We start from the raw sequence: 18894 nt of genomic DNA on the forward strand, positions 1-18894 counted from the left end.
GTGGCCTCTCCCTCATTAAAGGTACAGTATTGACAAATATTTGTAAATAAAGATTGCCATCTTCTGGTGACTTAGTGCTATTGGAAACTTAAAATAAGTTATATAATTTTTTTTTTTTTTTTTGCGTTTCAGTTTCAGATTGTTTTAAACTATTAACTTTTAATTTACTTTCAACAGATCATGTTACCTGACTACTTAAACTTGCAGTCAGAGTGTTATTGTTTCTTTATTGGTATAATAGAAATTACTATTATTGTTGTTGTTGTTGTTGTATTGTTTCTTCTTTTCAGAGTCAGCTGCTTGTTATAACTCAGAATGTTTTAATTGTTCTGCATGGCACAAAAAAGGTTCTAATATTGTAAGAAAAAAACCTTTTTGTTACCATATATAACACTTTTTGTTCAGACTTAATCAATCATTAAATTAAAAAAATTCCGACTTACCCAAATCTTATTATTTATTATTATTATTATTATTATTATTATTATTATTATTATTATTATTATTATAAATCTTATTATCATAAAAATATAATATATACAGTTTTATATAAGATTTTGTTTAACGTTTTGATTAAATAGTTATGTATTCAATCATTATTTCTTCCTTTTTGCTGTCTGTCTGTCTGTATAAATAATAATAATAATAATAATGTTTTTTATGTCATACATTCACAGCCCAAAAAGGGTTTTAAAAAATCTTACCACTAGGGGTGAGCGTTACCAGAGGTCTAGGCTGCATTTCAAATAAACTATTTTATGTCAATATAGTGCACTAGCTAGAGTGTAAACGCCGTTTCCTTATTCTGCCTATAGTGCGTTTATAAGAAGTGTAAGAGGGCAATTGGTATTCAGCCGTTCCTACGTACATCATACTGCGGTTTGTAGTATGGCGAACGGCGGGTTGCGCACTTTTCCCTCCAGACGTACTGTTTAGTGCGCTAGTGTGCGGTTTTCACGCTAGCCGGTATGTGTCTAAAAGCGAGTTGCTCTTTGACCTAGATATTAGACAGCATCAGTGACGGGTCGGGAAAAAGACAGACATAGGACCATCCTGAAAAAACACCGATATAAATGATTAAAACTCAATTCATAATTTAAACACAGAGAGTGAAGGTAAGCGGTGGGTTCGTTATATATTACATTATAAACAAATATGGCGGCTAATGCTGACTAGCCATTTAGCATTTTAATTAGCTAGCCTTCTGGCTTTCTGCACAGGAGTGTTAATGCTAAATATTAGGAATATGTATTGTATTGATATGTTTTTAGGTTTCTTGTTTGCAGGTTTGTGGTAATATATATTTTTTTATGTTTGCATTTTGCATTTAGCTTTTGCTAGCTAGTTTCGGACATCCAATGTGACATTGCATGAATCAAATGTTGATTTGTTAATACGCGCGCGCGCGCATGTGTGTTTGTGTACGAGTCTTGTCTCTTGTTGTTATGATGGGGCGCCATAAAAAATGATCAGTGTTAGAATCTGTGATGAGTCAAGTGTTTAACTAGAATAGTCAGTAGTGTTAAAATGAAGTTGAGCAGAAACTATGCCTTGGTTCATTTGGTCAATGAAAGCTCTTGTACTTTGGACAGCAAACATGAATGTACTGGAATGTATGGAAGCTGAATTCAAGTTAATCCTGTGAAAGAAAGAAAAAACGCTCTTTCATCCCTAATATGCAACTTAACTCTGTGCATGTTAAAAAAGAACTAAAGTTGGGCTCAAATTAGGTCATATATTCAACCTCTGAAATTCTTCCTCTTTTTCCTCCAGCATAAGTGTTTGATTTGCTCGAGGTGTACCTGTGCCCCAGTCACCATGGCAGAAGCTCACCAGGCCGTGGCCTTTCAGTTTACTGTCTCGCCTGATGGAATTGACCTGCAGCTAAGTCATGAAGCCCTGCGCCAGGTCTACCTTTCAGGCCTCCACTCGTGGAAGAAGAAGTTTATCCGCTTCAAGGTACCAGCAAAAATCCACAATGTCACAGTTTTCAGCTGTCATTTCATCTGGTTCATTCCCACACACGTAACACGCGTTTGTGTTGACCTCCACAGGTTGTAGCATGTAGAGATGTAGATTTCCCATCAATTTGTTTCATGCAGAATTTAAAAATGTGCATTGAAGTGTAAATAAAAGAGACCAGAGATAAAAAAAAAATGTTTTTACACAGATGACAAAAGTAATACATTTCCTTAATCCCCTAAATTTAATTAGATTTGTCTGGTTTATGAATGAATCTTGCACTCATTGTTTACAATACAGACAGTATTTTTATTTTTTATTTTTTGAAAATCATTATGCTTTTAAAGTACATTTTCAAAAGCAAAATGGATCATTTGTCAGTAGGTTAAAAACTAAATTAAAATGCTGCTTTGATAATTAATTTATTTTCAGTATATATTTGTAATGTTTGAGAGTTTTGCCTGGTGGTAGTGGGGCTTGAACCTCCAACCTTCTGATCAGTAATCCAGTAACCCACAGGCTTAACTGACCCCTGTACGTCATTTGACATTTGTAAAGTTTTGCTGATGTCCACTAATTAAAATCTGTCCACAGAATGGCATTATGACTGGTGTATACCCAGGGAGTGCTCCAGGGTTGATGCTGGTACTTGCAGGGTACATGGGAAGGGCAAAATATGCTCAAGTGGATCCCTCCTTAGGTCTCCACCTTAAAATCGGCAAATACATTCCAGTAAGGTAAAGCTGTAACTATTACTCTTTGTTTCTCCTTGCTGAAATGTCTTTATCTTGCCTTTATCTTTACTACAGATTAAACATTCACTTTTTTTTCTCTACAATTTCATAATTTTAATTGTGTACTCTATATCAAATGATTGTCACTGTATTTATTTTTGGTGTAGCTTAATATGGTCAGACCCACCATTTATTTTTTCTTCCTGCAGTAAATACATATCTCTGGACAATCAGACAAGAGTTGGCGGTGTTGTGGTGGGCACAGGGCTCTGGGTGGTCATCATATTTACCATGAGAAGCGTGCTGAAGTGGCTGCTCTCCTGGCATGGCTGGATGGGTGAACGTCATGGCTCTTTAACATGGAAATCACGCATATGGGTGGTAAGTAAGTAAGGGTAATATGTGGTTTGTAGACATTAACGAAATGGTTATTTGAAGCCCCTGACAATTTACTTTAAACTAGCTTCGCATTCTGCCACAAGCACAGAAATGTTAGATTCTTTAGCATTTATATTAGATTTATAACACAGCACAGGTTAAGGTGGTGCTCATTAATTATCTATAACAGCACAGTTTTGACAGTAGTGGAGAAAAAGCTCACAATTACAGTATATGAACTACCAAAGAAAGCCTATTGATATTTGAACCAGACATACACTCCTCCCTTAAGTGCTTTTGCAAAAAAATAAAAAGGTTCTTTAGCCCACACACAAAATAGACAGATGAGAGCTTCAAGGAGATATTTGCTAAATTAAAATAAAAATAATAATGTATTGTAATCTATTGGAGTCCTATTTCAATGTGTTCATTCGAAAATGTTATTGTGTTACAAAATTATATGTAATTGTATATTATTACATCTATTTATTAATTTTGGAGTGCATCTCATGCATCATGCTTTCTTTATAGGTACTTGTAAAAATCTTTTCTGGGATGCAAACACCAAATCTGTATAGCTTCCAGACATCTCTGCCTAATCTACCCCTGCCTTCTGTGAAAGACACAATGAAACGAGTAAGCTCAAGAATTTTAATGCCTTCATGAACATATTTGCCACCAAATGTCAGGATTAATTGGTATGCTTTGCATTTATTTAGTCAGCATTTTATAATTTGATTCTGTTGTCAGTTCTTTAATTATAACGTAAATCACTTTGCAGATTGGTTTATTGTGTAAGGACCCAGCAGTGGTCAGGGTCTGGGTACCGTTATACTGGTATTTATCTCCTCATAATACGAGTTACATTATGTGTGATGTCCATTAACCCACTAAAATGCACGCAGTTGAAAAACTGTATTTTTAAACTTCCCGTTGGAATGCATGTGGGAATGCAGGCATCACTGAGACCTGAGAGCACACTTCGGTTTCATTCTTATTTTGTCATTATTTCCAGTAGCATGTTTAATCGCATCTCTCCCTGATGAAATACCGGAAATACGTTTGAAGTTCTGTTGCGCATGTCATTATTTAAAAGTCCTGTACCCTTAGTATCTGGAGTCTGTGCGCCCTCTCCTGGATGATGACGAGTACAAAAAGATGGAGGAACTTGCTTCAGAGTTTCAGAAGACCCTGGCTCCCAAACTTCAGTGGTACTTGAAGTTGAAGACATTGTGGGCAACAAATTATGTAGGTCTTATAAAACATTTTTTTAAATATACATTTATACTACTTACCACTGCATACTGAGAACACTTTACAAGACATGCTGTTTTGAAGTTGCTCTGACAAGATGCTTGGCCCTTGTCACAGTCGCTTCAGATCCTTACACTTAAACATTTTTACAGCTTCAAGAATGTATCCCACCTATTGACACGATTTCACCTGTCAGTAGTTTTAACATTATGGCCATTCAGTGTTACAACCAAAATTATTTGCCATGCTGAAAAATCCACTAATGACCTTGATGACAAATAAAAAAATTTAAATAGAAGTACAAGTACTTTGAAATACTTAAGGAATGTTTCAAGCATTGTATATTTGTGATAGTCCAGCTTTTCCTAAATTACAACAAAATGACAAATTTATCAAGAACAGCATGCTGAGTGTGTAATTCAGTTTGAAACCTATTAGGATGCTGAGGCTTCTCTGCTTCTTGCCTGTGTCATTTCATTACATTTTATCAAACCGGCCCTTTATTTTCAGGTCAGTGACTGGTGGGAGGAGTACATCTACCTCAGAAGCCGTAACCCGATCATGGTCAATAGCAACTATTATGCTCTGGTAAGACATAGATTGTTTGCTGCTAGATGCCATAAGCTGGTTAATGTGTACTGTGTTATAATGCAAGATCTTGTATGCTTCTCTTCATCCAGGACTTCCTCTATGTTTTACCCACAAATCATCAGGCAGCCAGGGCTGGAAACACCATCCATGCTATCATGCTCTATCGGAGGAAGCTGGACCGAGCCCAGATTAAGCCGGTTAGAACGTTTTGACAGAGCTTTTGTAAATGGACTGTAGTATTTTTATTTTTAATGCTTGCACAAAACACATATGATAGTAAATTACAACAATCGCGTCTTTTGGCTTAAACGTCTAGATTTCTCTTTGCCAAGTCTTTGCAGATTAGTGTGAGTTTTACGTTTAAGTTTTTGTGCTGGTTTTTCTTTCATGCCTCCTGATGTTATGCTCACGGTGGCGCAGCTCTTTGCGCTATCAAACACGGTCCCGTTCTGTTCGGCCCAGTGGGAGCGGTTGTACAATACCAGCCGTATCCCAGGCCAGGAAAGGGGTAAGATGAGTCAGTTTTGGCCCCATGCAGTAGCTCATTAAGATTCTCTTAGACCCTGTAGCCTCCTGGTGGTACAGGCGTTCTTCTCATTGCCATTACATTGCTCCATTATATCACTTTTTTTGTGTGTGTGTGTGCTTTTTTTTTCTTGTTTCGTTTTGCATTGGATCCTTCGTCCTCAATCCTGACCCGAGATCAGATTCTCCTTATTGCTCCATACCCCAAGACTGACTGGCAACCGTGTTCTCTTCAAAAGAAAATGCAATAGCATCTCGTTAGCCATTAAAGCCCCGCTCCCCACATTTTATTTGACCTGTTCCTTTTTGCTTTGCTTTTCAGCTTATGCTACAATATACTGTTCCCATGTGCTCATCACAGTATGAGCGCATGTTCAACACCAGTCGCATCCCAGGCATAGAGACAGGTACTGAACCCTCATAGCACAGCTCTCATGCTTAAGCAAGATTTAAAGCCACCTTTAAACCTACCTGCCCTACACCTGGTGTGTGTTTCTGCACTTTGTCCTTAATGATTATCACATGCCTTGAATGGTGATGGTTAGTTCCAGGTGCTTCATGAAACAGGCAAATTAATTTGTTTAACATAATTTTGGTTGAGTTGATTGAATTTATTTCTCTTTAGCATAGGAAAGAATGCATATTATATAGAAATAAAATAACACCAGTTTCCTTTAAATTATTTCTTTCCCCAAAATGTAATTTTCTTTTTTTCTTTTCAACCATAAAGCCTCCATACATGGCTAACCCTAGGTCAGACATTTGTTTTGATACAAAATCTCTTAAATTTAATGTTAGAAAAAAAGTACACAACCACTTGGAACTATGAGTTTACATGAAACAAAGGTCTTGACCTTATTATCATTTCCATGCCTCCCTTGCTGTGGCTTGTTTTTTCATCATAATTTCTTTTCTTATGTTCATGCTCCTGGCATTTTGGTATTTAAAATGCCTGCTTCTTTCTGCACTTGAACCACCACTTTATTTTCTCCTGTGAGTGTAGACACCATCCAGCATGTGTCAGACAGCAGGCATATTGTGGTATACCACAAAGGCCGCTATTTTAAGGTGAGCATGTTTTATGACGGACGCCTGCTCCTGCCACGAGAGATAGAACAGCAGATTGAGAGGATCCTTGCGGACACCTCAGAGCCCCAGCCTGGAGAGGAAAAACTGGCTGCATTAACTGCAGGAGACAGGTAGCTACCTAATTACAGTCAATAAGACAAATTGCATACTAAATATTAACTTGTTTTAGCATACCATAATTAAGAAACTGTGGTGTTTAGTCAGACTGATAAATTTCAAGTGTTTATTTCTTTTAAAGGGGTCATCCAGGCTCATTTTTCATTAAATGTTAATATGATTCTTTAGGGTCCAAAAGAAAAGTTTGTAATATACTTTAGTTAAAAATTCTCAATGGTTGTGTAAAAAAACACTACTTTTACCTGGTAAAAACTAGCTCTGTTCTCAGCAACCTGTTTTAGTACAGTACATGCTCCTTTAAATGCTTATGATCTCTGCTGAGCCCGCCCCCCAGTTCTGTGGGGCGTGTCTTCACAACACACGTGGGGTATAACCACGGGAGTGTAGTCCAGTGCGGGCAATGCTTTGGACTGCATTACCCACAAAGCATTGCCCACAACGCAGTGCGGGCAATGCTTTGTGGGTAATGCAGTCCAAACTGGAAAACGCTGGAATATAGAGCCTAGCCTGTTTTCTTAAGTAGTTTTTGGTTTGATTTAAGTACAGAATCCACCCGGAAGTTTGTAATATCGCCTGACAACGCAGAAATTAAAAGAATGGACATGCATCGACCCGTTTGTCTTTCTCATCACTGCATGGGCATGAATTAACGGACTGTTACGCTGCCGCGAGCAACGACATCAAAAGTGGAGAAGCTTACTGAGAGTGATACGAACGTGATGTGTTTACTGATGTGTTTACATGACTTCTTAATCTTTGACAGACATTGTTATAAACCATCTAACATTACAAAGCTAAGCATAATATAGTTTTCCGACTACGTACACAGTTTGCAACTAGACAATCACCTTAATGCATTGTTTATTATAAACGGGCGATTGGGGTTTATTTAGAGACGGATGTACATAGAGAAGACTACATGTGTTTATAAAGCAGTCTGGTGAAAAATTATTAGTGCAAACATGAACGCATTTAGGTAAATCGGCGGGGACGTTAGCTTCAAAAATAAAAAAATTTAGCCACTGCGTCCTCAACGGCTCAGATGTCGGTAGTAAATGACGACTGCTGTGTTCACTATTACACCCAACAACTGTACACCACACTGACTTAGGCGACATTTTGCTCCAGCGGCGAAAAACAATGGCCGACAGCTTCTTCTCACTCGGGGCGGGTCTTTGCTAAAACACCAGTGTCAATCAACTATTGTAGGAGCAGCCTCTGTCGGTGTGGCGTCATATCGACAGGCATTTAAGATTAGCCTGATTTTAGAAGGGGCATGTTATTTTAATAAATGAAAAGAAAATCACTGGGTGGCTCTTTATCATTGTAGAGTGGTTGTGTACACACTCTCCTAACACACAGTTCAGTCCAAACAGCTTGAAAAAGTGCATGTAGGCCCGTATAACCCCTTTAATTTTGATGATTATGGCTTACAGCTAATAAAAACCCAAAATTTAGCATCTGAGAAAATTTTAATATTACTTAAGGCCAATAAAAAAGATTTTTAATACAGAAATGTTGGACTACTTTAAAATATGAACATGTGCAGCACTCAATACTTAGTCAGGGCTGCACAATTTCTGCAGCCGTGCAGCGTGGCATGGAGGCGAGGTGATTAGTCTGTGGCACCTCTCAGGTGTTATTGAAGCCCAGGTTGCTCTGATAGCGGCCTTCAGCTCTTTCTGTGGTGTTGTATGGTGTTTCACACCTTGCTCTTCAGCATATCCCATAGATTTTCTACGAGATTTAGGTCGGGCGAGTTTGCAGACTAATCAAGCACAAGGATACCATGGTCCTTAAACCAGGTATTTAGTACTTTTGGCAATGTGAATAGGTGCCAAGTCCTAATAAAAAATTTAAACCAGGATTTCCATAAAGCTGGTCAGCAGAGGGAAGCATGAAGTGCTCTAAAGGCTCCGTTTCACAATCATTGCAGTTACAGTATTACTGTTGCTTAAGCACCTTTTTTTTTTTTTTTTAACCACATTTTACTTTCATTCAACTTTGCAGTAATGTGCTTGGAAACAGCACTCTGTGAACACTCAACTTTTTTAGCGATGATCTTTTGTGTCATTTAAAGCTGAGGAAACTTAAGCGGGTGTTTTGAGTCCTTTATCTGATTAGAGTGTGACATATTGAGACTCTAATATTGCACTAATATTTAAATTCTTTGAGATACTTAAATTTTTTTTTTTTAATAATCATGTTAAATGTAAGCCATAATCATCAAAATTAAAAGAAATAAACACTTGAAATTTATCAGCCTGTGTGTAATGAATTTATATAATGAGCTTCACTTTTTGAATTAACTTACAGTAATAAATAGTTTTTAATATGCTCTGTATGATTATAGACTTTAACTGTAATTACGTCTTTTTGGTATTCTACTTATGTATTGCTTCTTGTTTTTTAGGGTACCTTGGGCATGTGCCCGAGATGCCTACCTTAGACAGGGAAAGAACAGGCAAAGCCTTAATGCTGTAGAGAAGGCAGCATTCTTTGTCACCCTGGATGACACAGAGCAGCGCCATGATCCAGACAACCCAGAGGAATCACTGCACAATTTTGGTAAATCCCTGCTGCATGGCAAATGCTACGACAGGTAAGTCCTATAGTTGAACAAAATCTGCTACCAAACTATAGCTGTGCGAGTTGTTTGTTTGGTTAACTAGAAAATCTTTGCCTTTTAGGTGGTTTGATAAGTCTTTCAACCTGATCATTTACAAGAATGGAACAATTGGCCTGAATGCAGAACACAGCTGGGCTGACGCTCCAATCATAGGCCATCTCTGGGAGGTTTGTACTTACATAATCAGTCAAAACTCCAGTCACACGTGTTTTGTATTACTATGATAGATTGGCAATGCACATATCGTAATCAGTACAACATGCAGTATGAACTAACAACTGCAACTAACTGAATTTTTATTTAGCATGTGCTGTCAACGGATGCTATTAAGCTGGGTTACACAGATGATGGCCACTGTAATGGACAGCCTCACTCCAACCTCCCTGGCCCCCAAAGGCTGCAATGGAACATCCCTCCTGAGGTATACCTCATACTCAAACTACCGCCTTGTACAGCAACACAGGGTTCAGTGTCAAGTAGACTGATAAAACATAACTTGACAGTACTTAATACTTGTTTAAGAATATATTCTGGGATATTCTTCAGTGAAATTTTATACAATTGGTAATGCTTATACACAAATAAGTAAGTGTAGTTACATCTTAAGAAGGAAAAATAAAGCAATCTTTTTAGAAAAAAATTATTTGAGAAAATTGAATTAGGTTGTCATATCTAGTAAGATAAAGTCATGGACCATACGGTGATATGACTTAGCACTTTATATACAGAATGTTGAAATTTAGAAGTGGATTTCCATATTAGTATAAGAGGAATAAAACAGTTCCAGACAAGCTCAAATATTAAAGTAACCACTTTGGGGAGGTTTAACACCACCTGTGTTATGACATATTTTCCAACTACACCATGCCCCCTCATGTTTTTTTATTTATTTATTTTTTATTTTTTTATTTATCATAATAAACCAGTTGTTGGTAGTGGATGGAGACTTCTGGTCTATTTCTGTTATGTTGCTTGTGATTGCTCCTTAAAATCCCAAATCAGGTCAGCAGCAATTTATTTGTCTACTGTACACACCATTTTCCCCCTATGATTCACACATTCTCTTTTCTTTGTAAATGTTTCCAGTGCCAAACCATGATCGCCAACTCCCTGTCTGTGGCTCAGGCCTTGGCTGATGATGTGGACATGGTCATTATCCCTTTTCAAGAGTTTGGTAAAGGGCTGATCAAGAAGTGCAAAACCAGCCCAGATGCCTTTATCCAGATTGCCTTGCAGCTTGCCCACTTTAGGGTGAGCTCAATAAAATAATAATAAGAAAAATATAATAATAATAATAATGATAATATAATTTACTATTGTTTTGTAAACAAAATGTTTTACAAAGCTCACTGTCTGAATTTACATGTCCAAAATAAACGGGAAAAAGGAAACAATTTTTAGGATATTTACATGTACTGTAGATAATCTGGTAATGGAAAACTACCTGTGTATTTCAGTCAGTTATTCCTTTTACTAGTATCATTGCTTGTGAAAAAAAAACTGTTGCTTTAATCATATCTTCCACTTGCAAAGTGTTGCAAGGTCTCTATTTTAATTAATTAACTATTGATTAAGTTATTAATCTGTAAATGAACACCATTATTTGACATGTCCAACCTGTTGTTTATTATACATTAATTACATTTATCTTATTTATTTATTATCTCAGGACAAAGGAAAGTTTTGCTTGACCTACGAGGCATCCATGACTCGTCTTTTCAGAGAGGGGCGGACTGAGACAGTTCGATCGTGCACCAGTGAGACCTGTGCTTTCGTCAGGGCCATGGTCGGCAATGAGACGGTACTAACCAGAACTAACTTAAAAACCCTGGCATTTAGACAGATTGAATCATTTTGTGTGTGGATGCGTTCACATGGTTTGGAATGTAATGTTACTTAGCTGTCACTAATGTATGATAAACAAGCCTCTTAATCACTCCACACCTTTTGTGCGAGTACAAACGACTAAAGTGTCTTCAGCAAGCACACGGTGACATTCACACTTTTTCGCCAAGCAGACTATCAGCGGGTGCTGTCACTCTCAAAACCACACCAGTTCATCTGTCTATGATCTGTTTTGGAAGGTTGCATGCTGCAAGTGTTTCACACCGCTTGGTTTCACTTACTAACAATTGATGTTCTCATTGTTTTACACACTAAATATTATTTTATATTTTTGTGGTCTAGGAAAGCGTTTATTCTTTGTGTTGTGTGTGTGTGTGTGTGTGTGTGTATATATATATATATATATATATATATATATATATATATATATATATATATACTTGTGTTTTTGGTAACATTATTTTGCCGCCCCATTTTCTTTAGCTCTTGGTGATGGCCTTTGCATTTTGTTCCATGGTGCTTCTAGTGTTCTGGAAATTCATTTGTATCCCATTTATTTTTTTATATATTTTGACAATAAAATCACATACTGTAGATACTTTATAAGCCCCTTATGGACCGCTGCTGGTCCGTAAAGACAATCAGTTTCAGACTAAAAAAGACAAATATGGTAAAATAGGAATGTAAGGAAATTAACAGAAGGGTTAAGTGTTTTAATACACCATTTCAAATACTGTGGGATTTTAATGGTTAAATATTAGATACTTTGCCCTGATGTCGTTAATGCAGGTCTTTACATTCAATATTTTTGAAGAGGCATATTCTGAGTTGGTCAGCTAATATTTAACTGACTGTAAAGGTAGCTACAACATGCACTGTTATTACATATTTAACTTTATAGCCCTGTGCACTGTGTTCAAGTTAATTAGAGCTGTTATTTTCTTAAACTCATGGTTCATTTTTGTTTTTTACCTTCTCCTGATTTGTGTGGTTTGAAAGCGTATGAGGTGCCTTTAACTGCATTGCTAATTATTGACTAGTCTGAGCGGCCAGCAGATAAATATACACATTAGGACTTTGACTAGTATTAACTAGTATTGTTGGCAATAGTCTTGAAGTGACCTTGATTTTATTTTAGGGTTAGGGAACCCTGTTTCTGACAAAGATCCACTCAAAAGTGGGCAGTGGAGTTTGGATGTTCGATATTTAAATGCATTTCATCGTATTTACCAACTTATTCGTTGTTTAAGCACTTCAGTGCCCAGCTAGCTACTAAGAAATCTCCTTTTAATCTTGTTTTCTATGAAATTTGATAAATACCTGCTTCAGATCCTGTAAAATTGTGATGTTGCATCCTAATTACTAATGTTGATATAATAAATTAAGCAGAAATTGCCCTCGACCAAACATACCACCTTCAAACCAACAAATTAATTAAAGGCAGATATTTTTTACAGATCCCTTTTCACAGATCATGTTCGACCCTTGGGTTGATCGGGTTGTATAGAGAATCTAATAAGTTCTTATATTTTGGGACAGGTAAACTTGCTTATCTTTTTTTTTTTTTTTTTTTGAAGACCTATGTATATATGCTACATAACCTTTTCATTTAAATAGAGTAAATTGTAATCTTTACCCATTTTATTAAAACTATCTTACCTCAGATTACTTAGAAACCTGGGAACTCAGCAACCTGAAAGCTTAATTATGGCTGTATTAGCCCATCTTGAGGACCTGCCAAATTGAGCACTAAGACAAGACTCAGTCCTCATAGCCACTCCAATGGTTATGGCATACTGACAAAAATGTATACCTCAGTGGTATTCTAACACTCGTGAAACGCTAGGATAAGTGCGTGTTATTATTCTGCACAACCAAAAGTCAATCTAATTTAATGCATTAACCAGTGGGAAACAGGTTCATTAATATACTGGTGATGCAGAGTGGTTGGAATAGACAAGAGGGAATGGAGGTTACTGCTGAGGTTGTTGCATCAACAACCAATTTCTGAATTGTATATTTATGCACTTTGTAGCCTGTCGCAGTAGAACATATCCTAAAGTTAAACAAATGTCTTGTATATTCCCACAAAATGTGCTTCTGCAGATTCTATATCTGCTTCAAGGGGCCGGACAGTCTGAAGTAGAATTTTCTGTCTCTTGTTAGCCAAGTTACCAGACCTACCATTCGAAAAGTCAGACATTCTTGCATACTTCTGCCTTAATATTTTACATGGCACAGACATCAATAAAGCATGAAGTCATATTTTCTCACAAATTCTCAAAAACCCTTGCAGACAGAAGAGTGAGTTATTGTACATGTTCATATAAAACTTCTGCTAGTGTCCACGTCTTTGTGTCTTTCTTATGGAAAAGATGTCCTGGGAATGATATGAAGTGAATAGTATAAGTACAGTGATACCTCGGTTTGCGAGTAACGCGGTTTGTGAGTATTCTGCAAGACGAGCAAAGATTTTTAATAAACTTTGATAGGAAAATGAGCAAGTCTTAGTTTACGAGTACCAAGTATCATGCATGCGCTTCTTGTTTTGACACCGGGTGTCACGTGATCACAACTGAGCCAATGGTTTTTCTCTTTCTTGCACTGCGGAATTGTTGTCTAATTGTCTTCCCTGCTGGGTCTTAGTGTGTGTCTCTTACTGGCATAATCAACATTCGTGCACGTGTGTACTATTTATTATAACACTTTGACCACGTGTGTGTGTGTAAAACATATTTTATTTTGTGTTTGTAAGCGCGTGTGTACTGTTTCTTCTGGAATTAATTATGCTCGTAATACATGGTTCCACTGTATTGGTATTTCGTAGTATTAAACTAAGATAAAAGTGTAATCTAAACTAAGATATTAATGTATTTTAAGTAAGCTAATGTACAATAATTCAATATGCAATAATAATATTTGCAATATTTGCATTGGTTAATATTGTAGCACATTAAATTTGTTTTTATCTATCTAGTCTACCCACTGGATATATGACTGCATATGTTAAATACTGATTTCCTTATAGCATTTTTATTATAGCAGTTTATATTTTTCACTTATATGTTTTGTTTAATATTCCTCTTTAGAGAGAGAAGAAGCTGAGTCTGCTCAAGCAGGCCGCAGAGAAGCACCAGCAGATGTACCGACTTGCAATGACTGGGAAAGGCATCGACCGACATCTTTTCTGCCTCTACGTAGTCTCACAGTACTTGCAGCAGGACTCCCCCTTCCTCAAAAAGGTGGGCTGAGAATGAAGCTTCCCACAGGTTAAAATAACTGATGTAATGTTTTCTGTTAATCTTGCCCCTTTGAAACACACATACTCATTCCATATTATGCAATAACCTGCTAAAACATAGCATTTAGATCAAAACGAGTGCAAAAGTACTAGTAGTTTTTAACCTCATTAAGTAATCCGATGGCTGTGAAGATGCAGTTGTTAACATGCCCATGCAGCTCCTTTCCATTACAATATACAAACTCTGATTTGGCCGGATTCCGATTTTCTTTCTTTCTAAAGACTTCTGTCAAACCACTATGCTGTCAGTCTAGCACTGTACCACTCTCACATTGTTTGATGTATGTTCAGGTGCTGTCTGAACCATGGCGGTTGTCTACCAGTCAGACACCACTGCAGCAACCGGGGCTGTTTGACCTGGTGAACCATCCTGAGTACGTCTCCAGCGGTGGTGGTTTTGGCCCGGTAAGTCAGCTGCAGTCATTTGAAGGTTACTTTTGGTGGTTAATATTTTAAAAATTTACTCCTTTTTAAGTGCCTCATGCAGGGCTAATTGACAGCATGATATTGCAGTATGAACTATATCAGGGTAATATTATCCTCCCTAATGTTGACACTCATGTTGTGATTGTATATTATTTATTATATATTATTAACTTATGCCACAATTCATATTGTGTTGTCTATTTCAGACAAACTAACTAGTAAAGGGCACATCATGGATGTAAAAAAGATAATCAGTCACAACACAGCACAGTACATCAAATAGTGAAAAATATATATACAGTCACATCCCTATATCATTGCTGAACATCCTATTTTAAAACTATGGACATTCTTATGGAAGGGGTCTGCTTTTTCTGGGGATGATTTTCACTAGATATTTGAATGTGGTTGTTATGACATTTGCAGCCATAAGAGCAGCAATGAGGTTGGGCAACTGTTCTGGCTACAATAATTTAACATCTCATCATAAAAAGATTTGATTTACTGAATGTCCTTTAGTGCTAGATTTAGGACCTTGATGAATGTCTTTGATGCCTAATTTTGGGGATTTCAGAAATTCATGCTTTGCTTTTACAGGTGGCTGATGACGGTTATGGAGTAGCTTATATCATAGTTGGAGAAAACCTCATTAACTTCCATATCTCCTGCAAGTGTTCCAGCCCAGCAACAGTGAGTGTGCTCCCAGTTTTCATTTTGTTTAGTTTTTTAACCCGATACAAATGTGTTCAACATAGTGACACTGCTAGTTTCAATAAGGAATATCCAAAGTGTTGACTGAGAGTCTTTTTTAATGCAGGATGCTCAACGCTTTGGCCGCAACATCAAACAGGCAATGCTTGACATGCTGCAATTGTTCGAGCTGAAGCCAAGGGTACTGTAGTAAGAAGAGGATGCTGCCACTTACCTAATTAATTGTGTGTTTTTTCTGTGTTAAGGATCGAGGGGTTATGACATTTGAGTTGGACTTTTAGGTGGAGGGATTGAAATTCTTGATTGATGTTAATATAATGTGTGTTTAAAAAGAAATTAAGTGGAGAGCAGGAATGAGTGAGTGAGTGTGGTTCTTTCAACAGAATAAGGGCCAAGCAGCAGCCACTTTAAATAAAACTAATTAATTGAAGTATTAAGAATCGTTTAGGAAGGCAGTGATCTCATGCTTAACACTCACTTTCAGCTTTGAACGGTACTAAGCCCTTAAACCACACAGTCCAATATTCTGCTTACATTTCAGCTTACATTTCAGTAGACAAAATAACCACCCAAGCGTACTGTAGGTCAGTGAGGAAGCACTTCTTTTTACCTTGGCTAACCCTTCAGTGTGGGTAATGGCATCATTGTGGTCAAGCTTACGCAAAGTGATTTCTCTGGAATTGAACCTCCTTGGCTCCGCAGCTAACACTTTTCTGGCACACATTTTACAATATCGAGTCATGTCAAAGTATATATTACTGTAATATATTAAGTATTATACTGTTATATGAACATTACATATTTGGAATGAAAGCACAGAAGTGAATGCTATTGAATGGAATGGAGAAGTTTGAATGCTATTTCGGTTTATTGTTGTTTACAAAAAAAAAATTGTAATAATAAGGAAAGGTTTCAGTTTCATAACCGGCCTCAAAAAAATCGAAGGACATAATGTTACTGTGCAGTTCTTTTTGTTTTATAACAACTTAACATTTAATTATTTTATTATTTGTTTTGTTAAAATAATGTACATTAATTTGATTATTTTAGAAGTTTGGTTTGTTAAAACAATTTTAGCTTTTAAAGTGATCTCAATTAGAAGGTTATTTTTCGGGGGTTTTCTTGTCTTTTTTTTTTTTTTATGTACTTCAGGGCCTGAATTTAACAATTTATAAACTAAGAATGTTAAGGACCTTAATGTTAATTTACAGAAGCAGATTAAAACTAGAAATGCAAAGTAAATAGTTTCATTGTTGTTGGGGGGGGGGATCAATAAAATGAAGACAAGTCTTAAATTCAGACTGTAACATTTAGTAACTGTAACTTTTGTGTATATATGAATCAACATTCACATTATATGAGACCAGATTTATCATAGGTTTAGGAACCAATCAAATAGCAAGACCCATGGCAAGTGTTGCTACACCCATGTAAATATTGAATACTGTGAAATAAATCAATATTCAAATAACTTCTCTTGCCTTTGTTTTTTTATTTGTTAAAATATGCTTTAATGTGTTTGAGTACATATCTGCATAGGAGAATAATCAGTACGCTTAGTAGATTATCATATATTGATATGTCCATATAGATCACATATCACATTTTATCACGCCTGCAATCTTGCATCTAATGGCTTAACTATGCAATTTATGCAATTCATTTCTAGGTCAAGTAGGTCTCAAATCAGTTCTGCTTCAAAACACTGCCCAGTTCAAAACGAAGAAGAAGAAGAATGTTGGGCAGAGATCTGCTTAGCGCTAACATGTTTACTTATGAACCCTGTTAACTTTCCAGCCATTTTATTTGATGTGCTATAAGTAAAACTGTGTGTGGAGTGTATGGTGGTTTACAGAGTATTCCACTTAGCTTTAATTTCACTTTGCTCTATAAATAACAACCTGACTACTTTCTACCCAGAAGCACAGTCACAGTCCATGACAAACCTCAATATAAGGACAATTTTCCATGTCTGTAATGAATGCAAAAAACAAGGATTCAGAAAAATTTAAATATTTAAATGGCAAATACACAAATAAAGATACAAAAGTAAGAATAAATGTGAAAAAAGTGATTACAATGATTTGCTAACAATCAGTTGATATATAAATGCAAAAACTAAAGAACAACTTAATACTTGATCTAAATGCTAACCCAAATACCGTCATCTGCCACTTAATTAGGTACACCTGTTCAACCGGACTTTAACACAAATATCTAATCAGCCAATCACATGGCAGCAACTGAATGCATTTGAGCATGTACAGTATACATGCTGAAGTTAAAAGCGAGCATCCAAATGGAGAAGAAAGGTAACTAAAGTGACTTTGAATGTGGAGTAGTTATTGGTGCTAGACATGCTGGGTATCTGAGTATTAGCTAAAAGAAAATATCCAGAGAATGACAGTTTAAAAATACAGGGCACTAATAGCTTGTTGATGCCAGAAATCAGAGGAGAATAGCCAGATTGGTTTAAGCTCTTAGAAAGACAATAATACCACAAATAAGATCCTGTTACAACTGAGGTATGCCGAAAAGCATCTCTGAACACCAAAGCCAAGATGGCTTCAAAAATAACAATAAACAATTCAAAGAAGAAATGTCCAATGAATTCAGCATATCATGTACATACAGAAGGGCTGTAAAATTAGGGGCTGTCAATTTAAACATTTGCAGAATTGTATTTATTTAATTATTATTATTATTATTAATATTATTATTATTACTTTTAGAAGACCTTTGAGTCACCCTATATATAAACTGATTAATATGGTTCAATTCAATTCAATTATGGTTGAATACAACTTGTCATATTTTGTTTTGCCACTAGAGGGTGTCAGAGTGCAAGAGTCATATCACAGACACTGAAACAAAGAAAACACAAAGGGAATGTAGTTCTTGCTTTTGATTAATGCTGAAAGAACAGACATTCAAAGATGTAACAAAACATCATGACATTTTACATGATCCAGGGATCCTTAGGGATCTTCAGGTTAGTAACAAAATAAGCTATGATCTGTTTCAAAGATGTGCAACTGTAGTCCAGGTGATTTTTCTGCTCTAACATGTCTGATTCCCCTCGTCTGGCTTAGAAGAAGGAAAGTCTAACAAGCCAGCTTCGTACTGAGTCATTTTAGGTTGTGCAAATGATTTCACTTGTAAGGAAAAACCAAGTCGTAAGGTGTTGCGCCACCATAAGCCAACAAAACAGCTTAATTATGCTTTGGTATCAGTTTTCTGGTACTGCACTAGAGAAATGTGTGATTCTTTCCAAAGTTATTTCCTTAGATGCTGTTTTAAGGATGCTGTTAAATAAAGCAGATCCTTGATCT

At 36.5% G+C, this 18894-nt stretch overlaps 1 protein-coding gene across 2 annotated transcripts; it reads left to right on the plus strand.

Annotated features, from left to right (window-relative positions):
- Positions 1-944: 944 nt before the first annotated feature.
- Positions 945-17033, plus strand: cpt1aa (carnitine palmitoyltransferase 1Aa (liver)). 2 transcript variants are annotated; one of them, XM_053493294.1, is made up of 19 exons: positions 945-1115; positions 1774-1959; positions 2557-2699; positions 2906-3077; positions 3606-3710; positions 4185-4322; positions 4839-4916; positions 5009-5116; positions 5340-5427; positions 6448-6643; positions 9064-9252; positions 9341-9446; positions 9584-9700; positions 10366-10530; positions 10949-11080; positions 14214-14366; positions 14717-14830; positions 15449-15541; positions 15669-17033. In XM_053493294.1, exons 2-19 carry the CDS (start codon positions 1819-1821, stop codon positions 15750-15752), a joined length of 2322 nt encoding a protein of 773 aa, XP_053349269.1. In that variant the 5' UTR covers positions 945-1115; positions 1774-1818; the 3' UTR covers positions 15753-17033. The 2 variants fall into 2 exon arrangements, with proteins under 2 accessions (XP_053349269.1, XP_053349270.1); XM_053493295.1 differs by lacking the exon at positions 5340-5427 and adding an exon at positions 5767-5851.
- Positions 17034-18894: the final 1861 nt, after the last annotated feature.

This window comes from Clarias gariepinus, chromosome 3 (genome assembly GCF_024256425.1).
Source record: "Clarias gariepinus isolate MV-2021 ecotype Netherlands chromosome 3, CGAR_prim_01v2, whole genome shotgun sequence".
NCBI lineage: Eukaryota > Metazoa > Chordata > Actinopteri > Siluriformes > Clariidae > Clarias > Clarias gariepinus.

Bases quoted from the DNA above. Each gene is read 5' to 3' on its own strand.
- cpt1aa (XM_053493294.1), top strand. From the start codon at position 1,819: ATGGCAGAAGCTCACCAGGCCGTGGCCTTTCAGTTTACTGTCTCGCCT. The intron at 6,644-9,063 runs GTAGCTACCTAA...CTTGTTTTTTAG, and splicing joins GCATTAACTGCAGGAGACAG to GGTACCTTGGGCATGTGCCC. The intron at 9,253-9,340 runs GTAAGTCCTATA...TTTGCCTTTTAG, and splicing joins CATGGCAAATGCTACGACAG to GTGGTTTGATAAGTCTTTCA.